The sequence below is a fragment of the Peromyscus californicus genome, unplaced genomic scaffold (genome assembly GCF_007827085.1).
Source record: "Peromyscus californicus insignis strain IS unplaced genomic scaffold, ASM782708v3 Scaffold_1__1_contigs__length_55948999, whole genome shotgun sequence".
Classification (NCBI taxonomy): domain Eukaryota; kingdom Metazoa; phylum Chordata; class Mammalia; order Rodentia; family Cricetidae; genus Peromyscus; species Peromyscus californicus.
Window position 1 is genome coordinate 30,382,390 of NW_026294492.1, and position 26,281 is coordinate 30,408,670.

General features: G+C 46.9%; 1 protein-coding gene across 3 annotated transcripts in view; it reads right to left on the reverse strand.

Annotated features, from left to right (window-relative positions):
* Positions 1–26,281, reverse strand: part of Cdkl4 (cyclin dependent kinase like 4) — a 46,561-nt gene that overhangs the window by 11,644 nt on the left and 8,636 nt on the right. For 2 of the 3 annotated variants that reach the window (XM_052746380.1, XM_052746378.1), the window contains exons 2-7: positions 24,988–25,206; positions 20,270–20,391; positions 11,687–11,759; positions 8,276–8,366; positions 3,518–3,715; positions 492–574 (exon numbers count right to left, since the gene is read on the reverse strand). In XM_052746380.1, the coding sequence (XP_052602340.1) occupies positions 492–574; positions 3,518–3,715; positions 8,276–8,366; positions 11,687–11,759; positions 20,270–20,391; positions 24,988–25,155 (735 nt within the window). In that variant the 5' untranslated portion in view covers positions 25,156–25,206. The remainder of the gene's footprint in view (positions 1–491; positions 575–3,517; positions 3,716–8,275; positions 8,367–11,686; positions 11,760–20,269; positions 20,392–24,987; positions 25,207–26,281) is intronic. The other variant, XM_052746379.1, reaches the window with a different exon arrangement.

The window sequence follows — 26,281 nt, forward strand, 5'->3', positions numbered from 1 at the left end:
TCTCTCTGTCCCTGTTCTGTGTGTGTGTGTGTGTGTGTGTGTGTGTGTGTGTGTGTGTGTGTGTGTGTGTGAGAGAGAGAGAGAGAGAGAGAGAGAGAGAGAGAGAGAGAGAGAGAGATTTACTATATAGCTCTGGCTGCCTTGTTCCAGAATTTGACATATGGCATCAAACTTGTGTTAATCGACCTGAGTGTTGGGATTATAGCCATGCTACGATGCCTGGATTTTTATAACTGGTTTTTGAGTCAGGGCCTCAGAACTGCCCAGGCTGGCTGGCCTCGAGCTCTTGAGCTCAAATGACGAAGCATCTCCAATAGTTAGGAATTTCGTTGTGCCCCACTGTGCGTGGCTTATGCATTTTAAACGGACTCACTTCGATTCTGCATCAGTGTTTCGTGCGGAACACAGCAGCCCCAAAGCACACGTGTGGAACACGCATCTGCTTACAGAAACAATACAAACAATAAACAATCCAGCCCCGAGCCGTTTACCATGTCTTCTGGTTCAGGGATGCTGATGCCACGGAAAAACTGGTTACTTTTAAAGATAGACTGATGTCTTGGGATGAGTTTTCCTGTAAAACACAAACCACACAGCTCACGATAACTCGGGCTAGAAAATCATAAAGCGTATCACAAAAATCTCCTAGGATGGGAGGTGTTCAGGGAACACTGTGCCTGAGTGTTCCCTGCAGACACCGGCAGTGTGAACCTCTGCAAAGGCCCCTGTGCTCTGGCGAGGACCACTCTCCACACAATCCTCCTTGTCAAACACCTCCCTGTAAGACTAAAAGAGTGTGGCCAGGGTTTTCATCTCCTTTCCTAACAATCGCTGGATGGAACTGATAGCTTCTCTATGCTATCAGGAGCTTGTCTATTCCAGGCTGGCCTCAAACTATGTAGCCAAGCATGACCTTGAACTCTTCACATTCCTACCTCTGCTTCCCAAATTCTGGGGTCACAAGCATGGGCCACCATGCCTGATCCATGCAGGGCTGCAGTTCAAACCTAGGGATGGATGCATGCTTGACAAGCACACCCTACCAACGAGCTGCGTGCCCAGCCTGAGAACTGCCGGTTTTCATTTCCACCGCATCAGTGAGGAAAATGAGGCTGAGAGGTTCGTTAGCTGGTCATACGAACGGGAGTCAAGGCAGGTCTGTCTAAAGAGTTGGGGAGCCGAGCAGACACACACACACGTAGAAGGGGTGACCCGCAGTGATGCTCTGCCCCACACTTCCGTGTTCCCCAGGAGAATGAGGAGAGAGAAGCAAAGAGTTGCCCAGCAAAAGCCAGAGCATTTTTCTGGGAAAGAATCGGTGTATTCATCCTGTGGAATGAGGGATTAATGGCTTTGCATCCAGGCTCCTGGAATGGCTCTGTAGTCTACACTGGGTCAGATCCGCTTCCAACCACGGGAGACTGCAACTTCTGACTGTCGAGAATAACACAAAGCTCATGAGACAAGCTTTCAAGTGGGCTGGTGGGCTCAGTGGGAGAGGGCGTGCTTAGCATACCTGAGAGGCCCTGGGTTCCATCTCCAGCATCACACACACACACACACACACACACACACACACACACACACACACACACAAATAGAACAACCCTTTTGTTGTTGATTTTTGTTTTTTTTAAGATAGGGTCTCTCTACATAGCCCTGGCTGTCCTGTCACTCACAAGGCTGGCCTCGAACTCACAGAGATCTGCCTGCCTCTGCCTCCTGAGTGCTGGGATTAAAGGCATGTGTCACCACACCTGGCCAAAATAAAACAAATCTTAACCCAGCACTTAGGTGGCAGAGATAGGTGGATCTCCGTGAGTTTGAGGCCAGTCTGGTCTATAGTGTGAGTTCCAGGACAACCAGGGCTACACAGAGAAACCCTGTCTCAGAAAAAAACATCCAATAAAACTAAATAAAACAAAACTAAAAATCTAAAACACCCTACCCAGATATAAATTCCTTAATAGGTTTTTTATTTTATTTTATTATTTATACTTCACTCATGTCAAGTACTATATAAGCAGCCAAGGGAGAGAAGCAATTAAACAGTCCTGACCAGCCACAACACCTCTAACCAGGACAATTACCAGCATGCAAGATATGCATAAATGTGCAATAGTGGTACCCACATGCCAGTGGCAACCAACAGCTGTCTAACTGGACGTAAGGCCCATTCAGAGGGAGGGAAGTCATGTCCGGCACTGGAAACCTAACCAGCTTCCCTGGCCTAGTGAGGTCATGGGCTTTGGAAAAGAATACACTACAGCCACTTGTCTAGACCAGCAATAAGTCCTTACTGCATTCTAAATCTTATACTTACACCCACAGGTAAGTGCAGCCACAAGCCCTCACCCGAAAGGCCTCTCTTTATAGCAAATAGAGACCATCACAGAAAACCACAACACAGAGACCCACAGGCCATGGGGAGCCCGCTACCATGGAAACATCTACATTGCAGCTCCTCCATCTATGGTTCAGGCAACATCAAGGAGAAGGGGTGGAAAGACTGTAAGAGCCAGAGCACCAGGAAGTCTGCAGAGAAAGAGTCCTTCCTAGAAATGGCAAGACTGGAACAAACAATAGCAATATCCACAGACACACCAATGTGGAAGGGGGGATTTTCACGGGGTCCCACTCCGAACGAAGAACTGTGGGCAGCTAACAACTCCTGAGAGAAGGGAAATTAGCCTCTTCCAGGGATGAGCTCCCTTACTGGTGGCAAACTGGTCAGCCACAAAGCCATATACACACAAATAATAAAAATGGACTCAGTAGGTTTTATATATATGTACACATATATAAATATACATATATTGACATGCATATAGATGTATGTATATAACAATAATAATCAAAGAAAAAGAGGCTGTCACCTTGGGCGTGGGGGAGCATGGGAAGGGTTGGAGGGAGAAAAGGGAGGGGGAAATGTGACATAATTCTATTTCAATTAAAAACATATTAAGAAAATAATAAAAGATTAATTTGGAAAAAAAGGAGTTTCTTTATTTTACTTATAGGTATGTCTGGGGAGTAGGGGTGGGGGTAGGGGTTACACACATGAATGCAGGGCCAGAGGTGTTGAATCCCCTGGAGCTGGAGTTACAGGCAGTTTTGAGCCACCTTATAGAGGTTCTGGGAACCAAACTTGGGTCCTCTGCAAGAGCAGTATGGGCTTTTAACCCCGGAGCCTCTGTCCAGACCACAAGTTTTTTTCTTAAAACTGAGAATTCCTAACTTGTAAGGTACTGCACAGATGAATTACGTTAATATCACTTTAAATGTTGGCTGCCCTGATCAGGAAATCATATGAGACTTACTGGATTTCCTTGGCAAGCCCTCTGCAGACTCACGGCTGGCACTATGTGTTCAGACAGGACTGGGCTTCGGCTACAGCCGAGAGACCAGAGACCTTCCCCGCAGAGCCTCTGAGAAGCAATGTGCTTCCTGCTCTCATGACATTATCTATCGCACGGGTGCTAGAAGGCACACGTGGACCACAGAATGCAGTTCATACCCAGTGTCCTGATGATCAAATAAAGTTGGTCCACGTCTGATTTTCCTGGCCAGAGCGGCTGACCCGTCAGGAGCTCCGCAAAAACACAGCCGACGGCCCACATGTCCACGGAGGAACCGTACTTCGTGTCTCCCACGAGAAGTTCAGGGGCTCGGTACCACCTGGTGGCAACATAGTCCGTGTAGGCGTCTCCTGGAACTGCGAGGGAGAGCATCAGGCAGATCAGATGATGTCGTCTATCCTGGCCTGAATGCCTCTGACCCACACTCCCTGGAGCGGCTGGTACGGCAGCTCATTCTGAGGGCTTCTGTGGCTCTCAGCCGGGAGAAGACACTCACTGAGCCAGGGCCCCAGTGAACACTGAGTGCTCCCTAGCTGGAGAACATGGGAGAATCGTCCCGGACAGGTGTGAGAATTCCTGTCCTGTCACCTGAATCTAAGCCAGATCTCACTTGTTTCTATTTCTCATCAGCACGGTGCTTGGTTTTCACTAAATGGTGTCCTCCACAAAAACATAGGTTTGAAGTCCCAGTTTTTGATACCTGTGAATTTGACCTTGTGTGGAAATAGGGTCTTTTCAGACATTGCTGAGTTACGGTGAGGCAGGCCCTGAATTCAGGGGCTGGTTTGTATGTGTGTGTATGTGTAGGAAGAGAGAGAGAGAGAGAGAGAGAGAGAGAGAGAGAGAGAGAGAGAGAGACAGAATATGTATACGTGCATGTATGTAGACAAAGATTCCCCTTAGGTCTTTGTTCCCCACACCCACCCACCCACTCACCCACCCACCCACCCACCCACCCACCCCTTTTTTTTTTTTTTTTTTTGGTTTTTCGAGACAGGGTTTCTCTGTGAAGCTTTGCGCCTTTCCTGGAACTCACTCTGTAGCCCAGGCTGGCCTTGAACTCACACCCTGAACGCGCCCGATCTCATCTGATCTCGTAAGCTAAGCAGGGTCGGGCCTGGTTAGTACTTGGATGGGAGACCCCTTTTTTTAAAGACAGTGTCTCATGTATCCCATGTTGTCTTTGAACTCCTAATGCCCCTCCTCTACCTTCAAGTTACAGAGAGGTGAGCCACATACCTGTTTATGTGTGCTAGGTAGGGCACATGAGCATCCCAGCCACGTCCCTAACCCTTACCTTGATTTGAGACAGACGCTCACTTTTACCTGGAATTTCCTAATCTGTGTGTAGGCTGGCTGGCCCGCAGAGCCTCGGGGATCTGCTTGCCTTTGCCTCCCCGGCACCAAGATTATAAACAAGCACACAATATAACACACACACACACACACACACACACACACACACACACACACACACACACACACAACGTGGATTCTGGGGACTGAACTCAGGTCCTCAGGATTGTCCAGCAAACATTTAACCATCTGAGCCATAACTCCAGTCCAACGACTGGCATTATTGCAAGGTGGCCCTGCAGGGACACAGAGACAGACAGACAGACAGACATGTGAGGTAGAGCAGATGCTGAAGGAAGTGGCTTCCAGGTGAGGAGCAGAACAGCCTGGGGTGTGGGAAGGAGCCTCCCGGACCAGGAGAGACCACATTCTATGGCTTGAAGCCCTGTGGGTTGTGGCTGTTCACTGTGGCAGCCACAGGGACCACTGAAGTCCTGGATGGCTGCTTGCACTGACTTTCCCCGCCCATGACTGTTTTTCAGGACTATTGTGACAACCTGGTTTGACTCCTTGCCCCGTGAGTCATTCCTGTATGACTGACAGATGATGGAGATCTGGGTGAAACCGATCCCGTCAGACATGTCCGTCTACCCTGGAGCTTGCACTGCCTAAGTCAGGTGAGGGGAATCCAATCCATCCCATGATGCTATGTGAGCCGGAAGGTCCTGGGAATCTTAATTCTTCTCCCTCTGAGGTTGGAGGGGAGCTGATGAAACAATTCCCATGGGCCTTTTGGTGACAAGAGTCACGTGTGAGTTCTTGAACCAAGTCCACAAATGTGCCACAGACCAAGAAGAGCTGGTAACATAGTGACTTGCAGAGATGGGGGGATGGGTGCTTCTCTGCCTTTAAAAAACAGGTCTGGGGCCGATGAGATGGCGGGATGGGTAGAGGTGTTTGCCATCAACCTCGACCACCTGAATTTGAAACTTGGGAATTACACGGTAGTGGGAGAGAACCCACTCTGGCAAGTTGTTCTCTGACCTCCACACATGCTCTGTGGGGTACACACACATCAAATGTTTTTTTTTTGTTGTTGTTGTTGTTTTGTTTTTGTTTTTCGAGACAAGGTTTCTCTGTGCAGCTTTGCGCCTTTCCTGGATCTCGCTCTGTAGACCAGGCTGGCCTCAAACTCACAGAGATCCGCCTGGCTCTGCCTCCCGAGTGCTGGGATTAAAGGTGTGTGCCACCACCGCCTGGCAAATAAATGTTTTTGTTTGTTTTGTTTTTATTTTGAGAAAGGGCCTCTTCTTGTAGTCCCATCTGTCCCAGAACTCTTGAAGTAGACCAGGGTGGCCTCGAACTCATAGCGATCCCCCTGTCTCTGTCTCCTGATTGCTGGGATTAAAGGGGTGAGCCACCACGCCAGGCAGTTGTGTGCTTTGTTTGTTTGAGACAGGGTCTTATTATGTAGCCCTGGCTGGCCTCAAACTCATAGAGAGATCTGTCTGCCTCACTCAACCTCCTAAACTCAGGATTGAAGGCATGCGCCGTTTCTCGGCTTGAGACAGGAATTAATTATGTAGCTAATGCTGGCCTTGAAGTCTGGATCATCCTCCTTCATTTGCCAAGCCCTGGACGACTTACAGACATGTGTTATTACACTGGAGGGGCGACTCTCCTTAGTCAGTGACTAACAGCAGTGTGACCACCACGAAAGACAGCTCACAATCCAGAGGCTGCCGCTCATCACTCAATAGTCCCTGGAGCAAGAACAGAAAACAACCTCGACTATCCACGGCTCTTTCAGGAAATTATATGAACTTTTTTTTTTTTGAGACAAGGTCCTGTGTAGCCCAGGCTGGCTCAAACTCCCGATGTAGTCAAGGATGACCTTCAAGGTCATCTCTACCTTCTAAAGGTTCCATCTCTACCTTCGAAAGTGCTGGGATCACAACTATGTTCCTCCATGCCCAGTGTATGCAGGGCTTCCGGAATGCTAAGCCAGTCCTCTACCATTTGAGCCCAGGTCCTACACATTCATTTCCTGTGTAATTGTATTCACATTGTCTGTATAAGTTTAGCTTTTTTTAATTTTTTTATTATTTTTTTTTATTTTTCGAGACAGGGTTTCTCTGTGTAGCTTTGCGCCTGTCCTGGTTCTCGCTCTGTAGACCAGGCTGGCCTCGAACTCACAAAGATCCATCAGCCTCTGCCTCCCAAGTGCTGGGATTAAAGGCGTGTGCCACCACCGCCCGGCAAGTTTAGCTTTTTTGCTTAGTGTCTTGAACATTTTCTTTTTCTTTCTTTTTTTTTTTGGTTTTTCAAGACAGGGTTTCTCTGTGTAGCCCTGGATCTCACTCTGTAGACCAGTCTGGCCTCAAACTCACAGAGATCCACCTGGCTCTGCTGCCTGAGTGCTGGGATTAAAGGCGTGCGCCATTTACTTTCTTTTTGAATTTAGTATGTGTGTATGAGTGTTTGAGTACTGCGTGCGTGCGTGCGTGCATGCACAAGTGTGCAGGTCAAAGGTCAACCTCAGGGACTGGCCCTCACCTTCCTTGTCTGAGGCAGCCTCTGGTTTTCCTCGAGGCTACGTGCCTGGGAGTCTCTGGGGCTTTTCCTATCTTAGCCTCTCATCTCATCCCCAGAAGAGTGGGGTGAGAAATGCGTGCCGCGCGTCCAGCTTTTACGTGGCTTCTGGGCGTTCGCATTCTAGTCCCCAGACTTGCGGGGACGTCACACGGAGCCACGTCTCCAGTCTTTGAGCATGTCCCAGTGTCACTGACAGTTCTGTGACCGTCACGTCTAACCGGAATCTTCCATCCCGGGAGATGAACGCACTTATTATCGAGTTCTCAGCTTAGGAGCGTGTCCGTTTGCCAGTTTCTCTTTTCGGCCGTGGCAGGGACACGTTGTCATCCGGGCCCTTTTGTTTTGTACCACCAAGCACAGTAGCCTCAGGGACACTTGGCCAGATTTGTTTCAACTTCTTCAACCTTCTTCTGTCACCTCTGGGTACCGTTGGGATGGAGAGGATGCTCGTACCCCTCACCCCCCCCCCCCCAACCCAGTAAAGTGCATGTTGCTAACACAGGTCCCTGCTGCTTCCACGTCCTATACTCTGGCCCCTCACTGCCTTGGGATGGTGTACTTCCTCTTAGCACTCTCTCTGAATCCTGGGGGCTCTTTAATTTCCAGCTGACTCTTACAGGCTCCCTAGTTCTGTGGAGCTTTTCCAATCACTCAAGCCCATGCTGCTATCTCTCCCCAGGGGACCATCTGCTCCTTCACTAGCACTTTATGGCCAACTATCTTGTCTCTTTCTTTCATCTCATTTTCTTTGGGTTATAAGTGCCCGCAGAGCAGAAATGCATCTTACGATGCTCCCTTTCCACTCCTGTGGGGCCAAGCACGCAAAGATGCCATCCATCCAGTAAATTCCAGCTGAATGGAAAAAAGCCAAATTATCAACTGACTGAAAGGCTAACACGAGACTTTTTTCCCCCTCTTTGAATAACAAGACATTTAGCATCTACCCATTAGCTTAAGTAAGAACACAAATGACATCGATGTCTAGTCATCTGGACTAGATGAAGCAGGTGGCAAAATGTACTCACTCAGAATTCGTGCGAATCCAAAGTCACAAATCTTGATCATTCCTTGCTTGGTTATTAGGATGTTTTCGGGTTTTACGTCCCGATGAATACACTGAAAGATGATATTTGCTTAATTATCCGAGCCGTCAAAACGACAATGAGTCTACAGCGCCTATTAATTTAGACGATGGGTAGCTTACCAAAGCCTCATTGCTTACAATTGAAAAACAAAAAGATGGCCTTCATTTCCCTGGAAAAATTTAAGTTGTCAATTTTCATGTATGAATCTTGTCAAGTGAAAGAAAAACTTTATCTAAATGTCAGTATAAATATTATCAAAGATATGAAAACCATAATTGTTACACATGGAAACTGCGTCTGTCTGGATCTTTGGAGGAAAGGAACACACATAATACAGTGAGTTTGTTCACTTTCTACTGTGCCTGTCTGAACCGTAATAGGAGATGGAGAAGGGTAAAGAATGGGAGACTCCAGGTGCCTTTAACAAGAATCACTGCTGTTCATGAACCACAGCTCAGGGTGAATAACGCCGATCCGAGAGGCTGAAAAAAAAAAAAAATAACCACCAACAACTCAACAACACTGAGATGCTAACATAGGAGCATGAGAAAATGAGCACATTTGGAAGAGAGTGTCATCTTGGGGGAGTTAAATTTGTCTAGAAACTATATCCACCCTCCCAGTGAGAACGCTCAGCAGGTAAAGGAACTTGCTCGGCATGCCTGGCAACCTGAGTTCCATCCTTGGAACTCGTGTGACGGTGGAGGGGGAGACTCTGCATCACAGAACTCTTCTTCTCTGGCCTCCACACGCACACTGTGGCATGCACCACCCCCATCGTGAACATATCCACAATGATTATCATACTCGGAAACTATCCAGTTTTTAATAGCGGCTATAGATTATTCACGAGAAGTCTGCGGTATTTAAAGCTCGGGGTAGAGGATATGTTCTTCCAAATGGAGATGCAAAGTCAATTATGTTAAGCTCTAATCATTGTTTGGTTACACTCAGGTAAAAAGGCTGACTGGATAATCCATCCACCTAGCTATCTGGTTATTAAATAGATACTTGTTGAGCACCTTTTATATGAAAGGTCCATGCTAAGCCTGGAAGAGGCAAAAAGATGGGTCAGCCTCAGACACTTCATTAGTAATCTGTACTCAAGAGAGGGGCTTGATGTTCAGGTCAAAGGCACAAACACTCGAGGTAAACTGTATCTTCAAAAACTATAACAGGGCCAGAGAGATGGCTCAGTGGTTAGGAATACTGGTTGCTCTTCCAGAAGACCCAAGGTCAATTCCCAGCACTCACGTGGTGGCCTACCACCACAGTAACTCCAGTTCTAGGGGATCCGAGGCCTTTTTCTGGCCTTTCCAGGCACTAGGCATGCCCGTGGTGCACAGACACACACAGGCAAAAATACCCATAAAGAAAATTAAAAACTGCCTATTTCTATATGAGCTTTAGGTGAATGTTCCGTTTCCTGGAGTACGGTGGAAAGAACAGATTGATTCCATCCAACACTGTCTTTTCTAAAAATCGGAAGGCACAAATTGCAGCATGAAGACTAGGATTATGTAGCTTGTGAACAGCCTCCCTTTCCGGTCATAGGAAATGAAGGTATTTGCTTTGTTCTAATGGAAACTTCAGTGGCTTTTGTAAAACTAAAGAGAGCCTCCCTAAGTACCAACAACATTCAGTTCCCTGATCTTGAATTTTCTTTTCCAGCGATCCTAGACTACCGTGGTTGACGTCTTGCTGGCATCAAAGCTGCCCATATGGTACACCGAATCAGTGTCTTGGCACTCTGAGTACCCACTCAGAAGGTCTAGAGATATTTTATAAAATCTCTCATTCTAGCAAAAGCACCAGGAGCCAATTGGAGTGAGCTCCCGCTGGCCCAAAATGGGCGCAAAAATGACGGTAGGCATCACAAACACCCAATCGATAAGAGCCACGGATAACCCGAGACCACATTGCTCACTGAGGGAGGATGCTGAGACATGTACGTCTTCATCACTCTGAACAGTGACACGTGAAGGAAATCATCATGCATTTGCCTTATTTTCATTTGCTTATTTTTTTTTTGCAGTTCAGGGGATTGCAATTAGCCGATACTTTGCACATACAACCATACATCCTACCAGTGGGCTATATCCCCAGGCTTAAAAGACTATTTATTTGCAGCATGGTGATTGAACACAGAGCCTCGGGCATGCTAGTCAAGTGCTCTACCAAGGAGCTCTACCCCAGCCCATACTTGTCTTCCTATATTTTACAGTAGCCAGAGTCCACGAGGGTAATCTACTTTCTATGCAGTTCCAACTACTATTAGTACCAGGTTATTTTTGAGGCAGGATCTCATGCTACGACCCAGGCTGTCCTCCTCCGATTCACGACCCTCCTGCCTTGGCGTTCCCAGAACTGCCATCACAGGTGTGTACCACCATACCTGGCCGCAATCCCAAGGACAATGCAGAAGCGATAATAATACCCTTGGAAAACGACTATTTCTTCATCTTCAGGAATTCTGGATCCAGACAAAAATGTGGAAACCATCAGGTGGAAAGATCCACAGGCAAACTGAAAATGGGGGTTGTGGGGGTGCGGTTGAGGGGCAGTCAAACTAGTAACTCCTGAGCCTACCAACCAGGATGACCATCACCATGGTCAGGATCACCCGACATTCGACATCTCGTGATGTTGATACAGTAAGAAGCATGTGACGCTACAACATCAAACATTGTTATCTAAAAACAACAACTATGAAACTAACCTGGAGCTGGGGAGATATCTCAGTGGGTTAGAGGGCTTGCTCTGCAAGCATCGGGACCTACTTGGGTCTGGATTCCCAACAAAAAGCAGGGCAAGGCTGTCTGCACCTGTAATACCAGCACCGGGGGTGGAGAGAGGCAGATCCCGAGAGGTTGCTGATGGGCTAGCCTAATGAAACCTGCAACCTTTTGATCTCAAGGCAATAAGGCAAAACACAACAGGGAAAGACAATGTCTTGCTTTGGCTTGAACTCCTGTATGTGTACACACACACACACACACACACACACACACACACACACACACACCCCAAACCCTACAGTACGAACAAAGCCCAACCAAGTGCCGTGATGGGTCAGGCTATAGAAAAGATGGAAAATTATTCTAACCCAATTTAGACAGTTCTCGGAATCATTAACTCTGGAGTGGAAGGAAACATTAAGCCCTCACAAACTTTGAATTCACAAGCTCTCTGTAGCTTGGTTCTCACGGAAATGCGAGCAGGGCCGTGAGTGGTGAACTGTTTTTCCTTCTTTGTGTAGCTCGCTGTGATCTTAGTCCTCTGGCTCGCTCTTTTCTCTCTATCTGAAGAGCTGTTACAGAGAACTCCCTAGCATTGGAAGGTGCTACTTACGTTATGTTTGTGGCAGAAGTTAAGGGCTTCAAGGGTTTGCCACAGCACGCTTTTGATGACTCCATCAGGAACGCTGGAGGGAAAGAACAAAAGTAGACATGAAAACTCCTGGGATGGGGTCCTGGGGTGGGGTCCCGGGCTGGGAACCAGGGGGGAGGGGCAGATGGGCTAAACATAGTCAAAGAGCACAGCGCACGGGGTGGGGGTGGGGGGCTAGAATTGCTTTAAAAATTATCTACATGGTTCTTCTGCCTACTTGTATGTTTGTGCACCACAAACGTGCCTGGTGCCCTTGGAGGCCCGAAGAGGGTATCGGATCTCCTGGAACTGGAGCTACAGATGGTTATATGCAGTCATGTGAATGCTGGGAATCAAGCCCGGGTCCTCTGGAAGAGCAGCCTGTGCTCTTAACCACAGAGGCATCTCTCCAACCATGCTTTTTATAAAGTCTTTGTGTATATATATAAATTATGTGTTTGTCTATGTCCATGTATATGAGAGTGGACACACGTGCCATGGTGAACATGTAGAGGTTAAAGGGACAGTCTTCACCTTCTGCTTGGTTTGGGACAGGGTCTGTTCATTGCTAGTCACTGCATATGCCTGGCTAGCTGGCTCTGGAGCTTCCAGAAAGTCTCTTGTCTCTACCTCTCATTTTGCCTTGGAAACATTGGGATTATGGATACACGCTACTGGGTCTTGTTTCATGTGGGTTCTGAGAATTCCAGTCCTCACAGATGTGTAGCAAATGCTTGACCCATAGAGCCATTTCCCTAGTTCAACTCCCCATTAAAAACAGACAAACAAACAAACAAGCATGTTTACAGGCCTGTTCTCATGGCACAACCCTTTCATCTCAGCACCCAAGAGGCATAGGCAGGAGGAGGGCTAGTTTGAAGCCAGCCTGGGCTACATAAAAACCAAGCAAAAAGCTAGGTATGGTAGTGTAATCCCACCACTCAGGAAGCTGAGGCTGGAGGCTCACCACAAGTTCAAGGCTAGCCTGGACTGCAGAATGAGATTCTGAAAAAAAAAAATGAAACCATGTCTTGAGGACAGCCAGAGTTACATAATGGACTAATTCTGTCTCAAAAAGAAAACAACAAAAAAATGAACTTTTTTTTCTTTTTAGACAGGGTTTTTCTCTGTGTAACAGTCCTGGCTGTCCTGAAACTTGCAATGTAGACCAGGCTGACCTCGAACTCACTGAGATCCACCTGCCTCTGCCTCCCAAGTCCTAGGAGTAAAGGTGTGCGCCACCACCACCCGGCTGAGAAAAGCCTTTTTAATGATAGGTATGTAATTTTATAGTTTGAAAATATCCATGAAATGATGTGTACTGCATGAAAAATTAACTAACTTTCCAACGTCAGAATAATTGCTATATTTTAGGATGGCTGTACATTCAGGCACCTCTTGATTTTCTGTCTCTGTCTCTTTCTCTCTCTCTTCATTTACTTTCTGACCTTTAGTTTGAATAAATATGCTCATCGCTTTCAAATTTTAAAAGGTGTACATGATGTCTTATCCCTGACACCTGCCTGGCCACCCATCTATTCTTCCCACTCCACCCCTGCCTCTTCCAGGAACATTTGATGTGCAGAGGTTTCAATGCCAACATGGACACATGTGTTCCAGTAGCTGCGGGTGGAGCTCATCTGGGTGATGATGCTCGACGTCCACTAACAACAGTTGAACCAACCGTTCTATCGAGAAACGCTCCCAGGAGTTTTTACAACTCTCCATCGGATGACACATAAACACTACCTTCTTGTTATCTTGCTTGTTCTTTTTTTTTAAATGTCTATTTATTTATTTACTTTTCAAGACAGGGTCTTACTGTGTAGCCTTGGCTGACCTGGAACTCACTCTGTAGACCAGGCTGGCCTCAAACTCACAAGGATCCACCAGCCTCTGCCTCCCAAGTGCACCACACCTACCCAAGCTGGGTTTTCTTTTTTTTTTAATTATTAAATGAGGGAGAGGGAACATGGGCCAGGGTGCTCGTGTGGAGGTCAGAACATAGCATGCTGGAGTCAGTTCTCCCATCCTGTGGGTCCCAGTCCCATTGTCAGGCTTGGGGCCAAGTGATTCCTCTTCCTGGGCCATCTTGCCAGCCCCACAACTTTCTCTTTAAGATCCATCCTGGAAGTTGGGTGTCTGGGGTCAGTGTTACATCTTGATCCTGTCCTGGGTGGGTGGGTGGGGGGTGCGGCACATTTTTTCGGGGAAATTGGTAAGCTCAGAGGAGTCCCTCTAAACCTTTAAAAGCAGGCACTGGGTTGCCATGGAACGGGTGCACAGCCTGTACGAGGGAGGGGTCCACACCCCATGAGGAGTCCAGAGAGAATAAAGGTCATCTAAGAACAGGAGACTGTGAGCTCCCTGTCTCTGGAGGAATTAGCCTTTTGCGGGGGAGCATTGGCAAGTGTCCTTGGCTGGCTATCGCTGTCCCTGGGGAACTGAGGGGCCGGGCAGCTTTTGTCTGGGGACATTCGACTTCATGCCACCATCTCTGTGAGCCACAGCAACCACATTCCATTCTTGGTGCCTCTGCATTACTTACGTCACTGCCCTATGGCACCTTCACATTTACATCCTGCCAAGCTACCCTCTCCAAGGAAGGCTGTACCCATCACACTCCCACTGAACATCTGTGCAGATACGTCTCCGTGTCCTCATCATTGTGCCAACACTTGGTTTTTGCCAACGTGATGCTTGCCTATGGGTGGATAAAATGATATCTCATTTTGATATTTGGTCGTTCCTTATTTTTTAGTGATTAGTAATTTCACATGGTGGCACTGGGAATGTGGTCTGTCTAGTATGCCTGAAGTCCCGGCTTTGAGCCCAAGAACCCCATAAAATCGGGCATGGAGGGGCACACCTGCAATCACAGCACTTGGAAGGTAGAGGCGGGAGGATCAGAGTTCAAAGTCATTCTTAGTTACGTAGCAAGATGGAGGTTAGCCTGGCTGCATGAGGCTGCTTCAATTAAATAAACATATGTTCATTCACGTGATTACTGGGCGCTACGCTTCGTGTATTTCCATTTCGTGTCTTTGTGTTCTTCTTTTCTTTATTCATTTGTGGAGTGTGCATCGTATTTTTGCATGTGCATGGGTGTGTGTGTGTGTACAGTGTGTACATGCACATGGCGCCCGAGGCTGATGCCAGGAATCATCTTTGAGTTACCTTGAGGCAGGCAGTCTCAATCAAACCAAGAGTTCCCTGAGCCAGCTTGCTCTGGGGATCCCATCTGTGCCTTCTGATGCTGGAATTACAGGGAGGTTGCGGTATTTCCACCGGTTTCTAGGGGTCTAAACTGGTCCACAGGCTTGTGTTTCAAGTGCTTAGCTGCTGAGCCATTTCCCCAGCCCCACCATCTCATCTATCCTTTATCCTGTTTGGATTGGTCGGTCTGTCTTCTTTGTCTTCTTCTTCTTCTTCTTCTTCTTCTTCTTCTTCTTCTTCTTCTTCTTCTTCTTCTTCTTCTTCTTCCTCTTCCTCCTCTTTCCTCCTCCTTCTTCCTTCTCCTCCTTTTTTAAAATAATTTATTTTTCTTACACGATTTCACACACACACACACACACACACACACACACACACACACACACACAATCACTTAGATAGCCGGTCCCCGACCACCCTCACTTCCCTCCCTCTTCTTCCCAACACCTCCCCTCCTACTTTGTCTTTGTTTCTTTGGGGCCACTGTATTTCATCAGGTTGCTAGCACTTGTCTCCCCCAGACTCTCAGCATTCACCTACTCCGTGTACACCGCTCTGTTACAGAACTGCAGATCTTTTTCTCGGGGTGTGGCTCATCTTTTCAACTCTGTTGATGCATATGGGACTGCTATTTTCAGAAACCAGAGACGCAAAGGTTTAATTTTTATATTTAAAATTTTAAATTATATTTTGAGCTTCTTATTTTGTGTGCATGTGTGTACATATGTAAGTAGATATGGAGACAACTTGGAGGAGTGAGCTCTCTTTTTCTGCCATCTGGATCCCTGGGCTCGAACTCAGGCCATCAGTTATGGTTGGCCCTCATGACAAGGTGCTTCCATGTGAGGCTGGTCTATTCAGCAAAATGAACGGAGGGGGCGATTTTCCTCAGAGCAGTTCCTTACCTTAGGTCATGATTATAGTAGCGTGTTCTTGACAGTCAGGTATCTGGTGGCAACCTTTGACTCCAGACCTGATTATTAATATTATGAGAGACCTAATTCTCAGTATAAATCCTTTTCCAGATGAAGTATCTACTTCTGTTTCCTGCACTGAGTTTTTTAAATAATTTTATCCTTGTCTACCTTTTCCTAGGCAAACCCAAGACAACAACTTTTTTTTTTTTAATGAAATGCAAAGGTGACCACAGCCTCCCTGGATGCTAAGAGGCAGACTGCTCAAGTACAAATCCCACTCTGCTACTTCTTACTTTCGTAAGTTATAACCTTAGAGAGTTATGGAAGCTTCTGTGTCGGCTGTATGAACATGGAATAACACAATTAAATTCACTGAGAAAGCTACCACCCAAACGCCTGGGCTTCACATCCACTTGTGTTTAGGAGATGAAGGTCTGAGGTCAGATGAAGCCAGTAGTCATGACCATGACCCTGGCACGGTGACCAGAGGTCCTAAAGATAGAAGATGTTCTGGGGAGACAAAGACTAGGAGTGTGGGGAAATAGAAGGCTGAAGCAAGAAGCTGTAGGGTTCCACGGAACCTTCCAGAACCCAGGCCTTGCACTAAATCCAAAGTCATCAAAAGGAATTAAGTAAGAAGTGATACAGCACAGAGAGCAGATTTCTAGGGAGTAATGTGACTATGGGGAAGAGAATTAGGAAGCTGGTCTAGCAGCCCAGGCCATGTAGATAAGGGAGAGGGATGACTTCAGCCCTGGGGAGAGACGGGCACAGGCACTAGGCGGGACTGCAGGTGAGGGGAACTGGGAAGTAAGGCGGGTGCGAGGGTTCAGAAGCGGTCAGAACCCTGACTGCTAACCTCGTTAATGAGAAGTCAAGCAGATTCGATGGGGGCTGTCAAAGAGGATTTGCAAAGATTTCTTACTGGAATGTCGTGGCCCTGTCCAGTTAGCTCAGAGTCCAAGGGGCAGAGTCCACTGCGGGCGGAACACCATCCACCAGGGATGAATCCCAGTGACCTTAGAGAGGAGATGGGGCTGTGGGGATGCAGATGGACAGCGCCAGGTCCAGACGGGGAGAGCACGCCACAAGCAGCAAGCAGCTTTCAACGCATCGCGGAGTGAAACAAAACCCTCCGTAGAAATCAGTCGCTACTCCGTGTTTAACTGCTGTACTTTGGTCGAGCATAAACACCAATACTACGAGCAATACTGAAGAGCTTAAAGCGAAGATCAGTTGGCTCAGTTGGCTCAGTTCGAGACTGAATGGGCATCACGTCCAGGCGACTTGAGCTCCCCAGCTCAGAAACTGCAGCCTTGGTCACCAGAAGATGACGCTGACCTCACAGTTCGCTTGTGTGTGTTGTGTGAGGCATGTGTGCATATGCATGCCTATGTGTACATATTGTGCACGTGTTGAAGGCCGGGGGTTGGCTTCCTGGCATCTTCTTCTGTCCACCTAATTATTCTATTTTAAATATTTATTTTATTTTCATTATTTTATACTTAAATGTTGATAAAATGACTTGTTTTTTATTTAAAATAAAATAACTTGTTTTGTTTTTTTTTGCTTTGTTTTGTTTTGGGTTTTCAAAACAGAATTTCTCTGTGTAACAGCCCTAGCTGTCCTGGAACTCCCTCTGCAGACCAGGCTGGCCTCAAACTCAAGAGATCCGCCTGCCTCTGCCTCCTGAATGCTAGGATTAAACGCTTGGCTTTTTATTCAATTTTTTTCCTTCTTTACTCCTTTCTTTCTTTCTTTACTCCTTTCCTTCTTTCTTTCTTTCTTTTCTTTTTTTTTTTTTTTTTTGAGACAGGGTTTCTCTGTGTAGCTTTGGAGCCTGTCCTGGATCTTGCTCTGAAGACCAGGCTGGCCTCGAACTCACAGAGATCCGCCTGGCTCTGCCTCCCAGAGTGCTGGGATTAAAGGCGTGCGCTGCTGCCGCCACCGCCACCACCACCACCACTGCCACCCGGCTTTATCCAATTTTTATGTGTGCATGTCTGTACTGGTTGGTTTTATGTCAACTTGACACGTGCTAGAGTCATCAGAGAGGAAGGAGCCTCCATGAGATCAAGCTGTGAGGCATTTTCTTAATTAGTGATCAATGGGGGAGGGTCCAGCCCATGGTGGGTGGTGCCATCCCTGGGCTGGTGGTCCTGGCTTCTATAAGAAAACAGCTTCAGCAAGCCATGAGGAGCAAGCCAGTAAGCAGCACCCCTTCATGGCCTCTGCATCAGCTCTTGCCTCCAGGTTCCTGCCCTGCTTGAGTTCCTGTCCTGACTTCTTCCAAGGATGAACAGTGATGTGGAAGTGTAAGCTGAATAAGCCCTTTCCTCCCCAACTTGCTTTTTGGTCACAGTGTTTCATCACAGCAATAGAAACCCTAACTAAGACAATGTCTGTGTGTATCTCCACTCAAGTGTGGATGCCCATGGAGCTGTCAGATCCCCTGGAACTGGAGTTACAGGCTGTTAAGAGCCACCTGACATGTGTGCTGGGAACTGAACTCAGATCCTTTGGAAGAGCCGGACATGTTCTTAACGGCTGAGTCGTCTCTCAGTCCTATCATTATTTTTGAGACAGGGTCTCTCACTGAACCTGGAGCTCACTGATTTGGATAGAGTAGCTGGCCAGTTCCAGGGATCTTCCCATCTCAACTTTCCCAGCACCAAGATGACAGGTACGTGAATCCACTCTTACCCTTCTACATGGGATTAAGGGAAAGAGAAGATAAACATATCCTAGTGTAGGTATGGACTTCCCAGGAGAGAGTCATGTCTTGGCTCCCCAGTTCTTTACTGTGGAAAATTAGGTCCGTCCCAGTTCTGTATAATGATGTTTGAATATTTGTTTTTTTTTTTTTTTTTTTGGTTTTTCGAGACAGGGTTTCTCTGTGTAGCTTTGCGCCTTTCCTGAAACTCGCTTTGGAGACCAGGCTGGCCTCGAACTCACAGAGATCCGCCTGGCTCTGCCTCCCGAGTGCTGGGATTAAAGGCGTGCGCCACCACCGCCCGGCTCTATGAATATTTGTAGTATTTTTGCCCTTATAGGAATATTTCCCTGATACATATTTCTCTAAGTGGAATTCTATGGTCAAAGTATGAGAACAGTTTGAAAAGTATTTATACACGTTGCCAGATGATCCACCTAGTTACAGTCTCTCTAGTTGGAGGAGGCCTGCACACCTGCTTTGTCTGGGAGGGGGCTTCAGATTGAACCCCTGTGCCTTGCGCGTGCCCGGCAAGGCCTCAGCTATATCCCTAACCCTTCTTCAAACGCTTGAGACAGGGTCTTGACTAAGTTGCTCAGGTTCACCTTGACCTTGTAATCCTCCTGTCTCAGCTTCTCTAGTATACCACAGCACTCAACTTAGTCAGTCTGAAAAATTATTAATTGTGGTAATAGTTTATGGAAATTCTTTTCTGGCTTTATTTGTGAAACTTTTTTTTTTTTTAAACAAAATCGTTTCCCATGCTCCCTTTTCCTTCTTTTAAAAAAACGTCTTGGTTTGTTCTAATTTTTTCAAGTTCAAAAATATCCTATTGGCACATTCTGATTAGAATTTTGTGCTACAAAAAAAAAAATGATGAGGCACTGGGCACACCTTTAATCCCAGCATTTGGGATGCAGAGGCAGGTGGATCTCTGTGAATTCGAGGCCAGCCTGGGCTACAGAGTGAGTTCCAGGACAGCCAGGGCTACACAGAGAAACCCTGTCTTGAAAGACCCAAAAAAAAAAAAAAAAAAAAAAAAAAAAAAAAAAAAAAGAGGCAATGTCTACGTATTTATAGTAGGTATTTTCATCTAAAAACACATGCTCATTTAAATAAAATCCTTTCATCATTTCAGTCAGATATGCAGCTGTCTTTTTTTCTTTTTTAAAGATTTTTTAAAAATGTCACGTGTGTGAGTGTTTACCTACATGTACATATGTGCAACATGTGCAGGGGGGGACAGAAGAGGGCATTGGGTCCCCTGGAGCTGGAGTTCCCATGGTTGTGAGCCACCACGCAGGTGCTGGGAACCGAACCTGGGTCCTCTGCAAGAGCTGCCAGTGTTCTTAAGCCCTGGGCCATCTCTCCAGCCCCATATGTACCTCTATACTTTAACTTACTGGTGAGTTAGACGATTAGATTTCCTCTAACTGAATCGTGGTCCCTCCTTGAGGTCAGGTGATCCGGTGTGTGCTTTCCCGTCAAGCTACAGGGGGATTTAGACTCGCAGACTATCTGTTCTCCTGGTTACACTTTATCCAGGTGAGCGGCCATGGCCCTTTGAGCACACCCAACGTGAATCTGGAGGATGGCAGCCAAATGCATCAGGATGGACGGGTGGGGGTGGGGCGGGGGTAAGGGGACGGGACTGGGGATGGGATTTGAAATTGGCCATCATCGACTGACTGGCCACAGAACGCCAGTGTCTCCGTCGCTTACCCGTTCGGGTTTCTCTCCAGCTCGTGTAACAGCGTGTGGTCACAGTACTCAAAAACCAGGTGCATCTTTCTCTTTCTTCTGAACACCTCGATGAGGTTCACAAGGTTTGGGTGTTTCAACTGCTGCCGAAAGAATTGAAATGCACACTCGAGTCATTGCATGTTTCCACTCACAGCTGCCCCCCAGACTCCCGTGACACCAGGAGAACAAGGTCCCTTTGGTCATTCTATCTCTGGGCAGAAGTTTTTTGTTTTTGTTTTTTATATTGTGTGTGTTGGTGTATATGTATATTTGGGGGTGCAAATATGTGTGTGTGTGCACGCGCGCGTGCGAGTGTGCATCAGGTGTCTTCTTTAATTTCTCTTCCCTTTAGCCTTTTTATTACTAACTAATTAGTTAATTAATTAACATATGTGTCTGGGTGCATGGGCGTGTACACACTCGTGGATGTGCAAGGTCACATGTATGGAGGTCAGATGACAGGTTGTGGGGACTGATGCTCTCTTCCTACCACGGAAGTCCCGGGGATTGAACTCAGGTTGTCAGACTTGGCAGCAAGCGTCTTCCCCTGCTGAGCTATCTTGCATCCCCTCTCCCTTTAATTTTTGAGGCAGGGTCTCTCACTGAGCTGTGTCACTTACCCCGACTCAGCTAGACTGGCTGTCCAGCCAGTCCTAGGTGTCCTCCTGCCTCTGTCTTCCCAGAGCTGGGGTTACAGACACATGCCATGGAGCACAGCCTTGTACATGGGGGCTGGGATCTGAACTGAGGTCCTCATGCTTGTATGGCAAACGCTTTACCGGCTAAGTGATCTCTTCAGACTCTTGTACAGAATTTTGTTACAGTGTTTCATAAGGTAAATTGCTCTCAGAGCCACAGGAACTTCAACATGGGATACATTTAAGATCTTGTAACAAGTCAATAAGGATGGTAGCCAAACTGTTTAAAACTCTCTGGTGACAGCAAAGTGCAAACACTGCCCTAACGTGAAACCACTGTGCAGTGTATGAAAACTAGGAACACACAAGTTATAACACAAATGAAGAATTGAAGAAAAAGAATTATTATGCAAAAGATTATAACATAATCAGTGCCTACGTACCTTACACATTATCATAGACTAAAAAAAGTTTTATTTTCTTTTTAATTGTGTGTGTGTGTGTGTGTGTGTGTGTGTGTGTGTGTGTGTGTGAATACATGCATGTGAGTGCAGGTGCTCAAAGAGTCCAGAAGAGGGCACCAGATGCTCTGGAGCTGGACTTACAGACAGTTGTGGACCACTTGATGTGGATGTTGGGAAACAAGCTTGGGTCATCTGCAATAGCAGTGTGTATTCTTAATCTGAGCCCATCTCTCCAGTCCCCCTTTACTATAAACAGAATGAAAATGTTTCTGGATTTAGATGCAGTCCGGTTTCTAGTGTTGGCTCTCAGCAATACCGGATCCCAGTGTTTAAGTTTTTGGTACACTTCTCGTCATAGAAGTCCCTCCAAGTTAATGCATTCAGGTATTCTTTTCATTGCATTCTGTTCTGCCGTTTGACTCTGCTGGACAGAAGGTACATGTGTTGAATTCTGTTGCCACATGGAAATAGTTTAGAAAGCAGTCTTTGATATTTTCCTTTTCCCTTTTTGTTTTCCTGTGCAATATAATATTATATACATGCATTTTTTAAAAAGTGCTTTATGTGATGAGTGTTTTGCCTGTATGTATGTACATGCACTACTTGTATGCCTAGTACCCAAAGAGGCCAGAAGGCATCAGATCACCTGGAACTCAAGTTACAGATGGCTGTGGAACTAAATCCACATCTGCTGTAAGAGCAATAAGTGCTTTTAGCTGCGGAGCCATCTCTCCAGACCTTTGGTCAATATTTTAAACCAAAATTAAAATGCTGATCAAGTTAGATAATCTATTCCAAGAGTGAATATAAAAATCTTAGTGTAGAAGTCAATATAACAGGTAGAAATAAGAACAACTGTAGGCAGCCGGGCGGTCGTGGTGCACGCCTTTAATCCCAGCACTCTGGAGGCAGAGGCAGGCAGATCTCTGTGAGTTTGAGGCCAGCCTGGTCTACAGAACGAGCTCCAGGACAGGCACCAAAACTACACGGGAAACCCTGTCTCGAAAAACAAAAAACAGCTATAGGCAAACTAGTACACATGGCTACTCTGCCTATGCTGAGGGGGCCCAAACAGTTTAGCGTATGTACCAGAAGACTGCCCGAAAGTGGTGGGGTATTTAGCTACACAGGAATCTGGGGCAAAAACTATAAACCTGGATGTCCCTGGGCAAACCAGGACATATGACCACCTCATCTATCTGTAACTCCTTTTCCTTGTTGTCTATCAGTAGAGAAATTAATTTCCAGCACACACACACACACACACACACACACACACACACACACACACACACCTCGTTTTGTATATTATAGCAGTTCAATAAGTATTTTGCAGGCTCAGTAGCGAGTCTTAGGCACATTCAGATCTTTCCATTGCATGTCTATAGATCTCTATCTGCAAGTGTGGCTCCATTAAAAAAAAAAATCTGCGCTGGAATGATGGCTCAGAAGTCCAGAGTGCTTCCTGCTCTTGCAGACAATTGAGTTTAGTTTCCAGCACCCACATTAGACGGCTCACAACCAACCACCTGTAACTCCAGCTTCAAGGGATCCCAGACCCTCTTCAGGCCTCACTAGGCACCTGAACACACACACGCACACGCACACACACACACACACACACACACACACACACACACACACACACGGAGTGTAAAACAACAAAATCACCCGACGACGACTGCTTCTTAATGGTTGGGGACGCGAGACCCATGAGAATTGTGTCCAGAGCCCCCAAATCTATTTGCATTCTGTCAACTCCACTGGCGGAAAGCGGCAGTGGTCAAAGGGTGGCCAAAGGGTGGCCGAGGGGTGGTTTCGCAAGAGCCAGGCTGCTTTGTGCTCTAGCAAAACCACAGTTTGGAAGCGGGACAGTTTTCCTGCCAGGTGGACAAGGGACTCACAGACATTGCAGCTCCACGCCGCCGGCCGCCGTGCCCAGGTTTAACCCGGGCAAACTGTCTGGGGGCAAGCCTGCGATCCACAGCGACTTTAGCTAGTGACGTTGACTTAGCCCGCTCTGTGGTTGCCTAAAGTGAAGCAGGTAGTGGAAGGAGGAGGCCGCTGGAAGGTAAACAGGAGGAGAGTGTGAGCAAAATAAAAAAGGATGTGTTCGGGGCTAGCCACGGAGCAACAGCAAAACGCGGGGAAAACGGTTGTGAGCCAATCACCAGACGCCTCACACAACGACGCGTGGCTAATTCGCACGTTAAAGCGCATCCTCAGATCGGGGCAGTTTTAACTCGGAAATGATAAACAAGTAAGCAAAAACCTAGTATCGCCAGAGTAGCCTGGTTCACTAGCGCCCCCTGCTGGTCAAGCGGTAAGAGCGACTCATATTTTAAATCAAACTCTGTTTTTTTTTTTTTTTTTTTTTTTTGGTTTTTCGAGACAGGGTTTCTCTGTGTAGCTTTGCTCCTTTCCTGGTACTCGCTTTGGAGACCAGGCTGGCCTCGAACTCACAGAGATCCACCTGGCTCTGCCTCCCGAGTGCTGGGATTAAAGGCGTGCGCCACCACCGCCCGGCCAAACTCTGTTTTAAACGAAACACTGCAATAGATTAGATGTGGGGGGCGGGAACTCCTGCACAAGATATTTGAAAAGGAGAAATAATGTAATTATTCACTTTTACAAGCTGAAATTCCATTAAAAAGTAACAGAAGATACTTAGAAAATGAAGGCTGGCTGTGTGCTCTTCAAATGTGCGTTCTAGTGGCTTCTCCACCTCTGGGAGCCTGCTACAAATGAGGCGCTTCAGGACCCATCCCAAATCCCCCCACCTCCAGACTCTGCATTTCAGGGGGGTCCCCAGGGGTTCCCTCGGGCGTTCATGTTGGAGAAGCTCATCCTGGGTCTTATAGCTCTGAAAACAGAGGGGTTTTTTAGGTTAGGGAAACATTTCCTTTGAGAACATACGAAACTTCTACATCGAGATCCGTCAGAGGAAAAGCAATGGTAACAAAAGAAAAAAAAATGTAGGGGGCTGGAGAGCGGTTCAGTGGTTAAGAGCACTGACTGTTCTTCCAGAGCACCCACCTGGCAGCTCACAACTGTCTGTAATTCCAGTTCCAGGAGACCCAACACCAATGCACATGAAATAAAAATTAAAAAAATAAAAAAGAAAGAAAAAAATGTAAAAACTAGTGTACATGGCTGGGTGATACTTAGCGGAGGCGGATCCATGTTGATCTCTACAGGGGCATGGGGTCCCCTCTGTGCTGGGACGCGCTCATGTAGTTTTGCTGGTTGGTTGGGAAAGTGTGTGGGGGCAATGTCCAGAAGATGGCCAGGTGGAGGGCAGTTGGTAAATAGTAGGGTCAGGACACTTAGGACAGAGTGGATGTTTCCCAATCAGGATGTGGTGGACGGAATGCCGAGTACTTCCATGTTTTAACCACCTACTGCTAGGCTCACACACATCAGATAAAAACCAAAGGGGCCAAAGTCCAACCCTATTTCCCGAAGTTGCTGATCCCCAGGAATTTCAGTCCAATGGAAAAGAAATCCGACTTTAAAATTCTGGGTCGCTTTAGTGTGCCCCTTTCAACCGATGCCTTGGGGGCGCAGACCTCCGCCCGCGGAGCACGTGACCTACCTTCAGCATCCGTATTTCTCTCAGTGCTATTTTCTTGACAACAGGATCGTCTTCGGATTCCACGAATTTTTTGATAGCCACCACTTGTCCAGACGACTTGTTTCTGCACTTGAAGACAACCCCGTAAGACCCTTCTCCAATCTTAGCCAGTTTTTCATACTTCTCCATTTCGGTGAGAGCGACTTCAGTTAGCGTCGTGATCGACGCACAGCGTCGCACCTAGGAAACAAGAGCGAGTCTTGTTCATCGGGTTCCCCGGGGACACAGCGTTCTCACAGTTCGTATATACGGACAGGTTGCCCGGGTTGCCGGCGGTTTATTTCCACCCTCTGGTTTTTGCTTTCTTTGTGCAGTAGGAGTGCTATTTTGCAAGCACAGCTCTGTATTCGTCCAGCTACTGCAAGGCCTGCCGGGGGTCATTGCTGATGACGGCTCAGTGCTGACCACAGGTCACGGGAAACAAGCCGGGGGGGAAGAACCTTTACTCAATCTATTGCTTTTATTATCCCTGAGGAAATGATTAAAATGCAAGGCTGTAAAGCGCCATGGAAGGGGAGGGACGTTCATACTCTTGAATACGATGTTTGCCTTCCTAACCAAGTCGCCGGAACAGCACGGCCAGGGGGAAGAATTTCACAACAAGGCAGAGTACAAAGCTCTACACCTCCACCTGGTGGACAGAAGGAAGAACACCGTGGTCGCCGAACAATGCGGGTTTTCTCAGAACACCATTTCCTTAAAAGGTCTGGGTTAAAGGCGAGTGCCACCAGCGGATCTCTGTGAGTTCGAGGCCCGCCTAGTCTACAGCATGAGCTCCAGGAAAGGCGCAAAGCTACACAGAGAAACCCTGCCTGGAAAAAAAAAAAAAAACAACCCCAAAAAAGTTTGGATTATACTTTATTACTATTATTAATTATTATTATTGTGTGTATGTGATATGAATGTGAGATGTGCATGTGTGTGTAGGAAGTGGTCTATGTGGTATGGATGTGAGGTAGGTGTGTGTGTGTGTGTGTGTGTGTGTGTGTGTGTGTGTGTGTGTGTGACAGTCAGTCCACTCCTACCAAGTAGTCCTGAGGTTGTAACCCAGGTTGCCTTTTTAACCTGATCCATCCAGCTGGTCAAGGTGCCGTTTCTTGGTCTTAGCTTTTATTTGTATTGGGGTGACTGAACTATTTTTAAATCCCCCCCAAGAAAATAATAATAATCACACATCCGAAAGGAGGTAAATTTTTCTAATTCTTCCCAAATGGTTTCATATCCACAGGGATCTCTAAGAAAATACTGGCTCTCA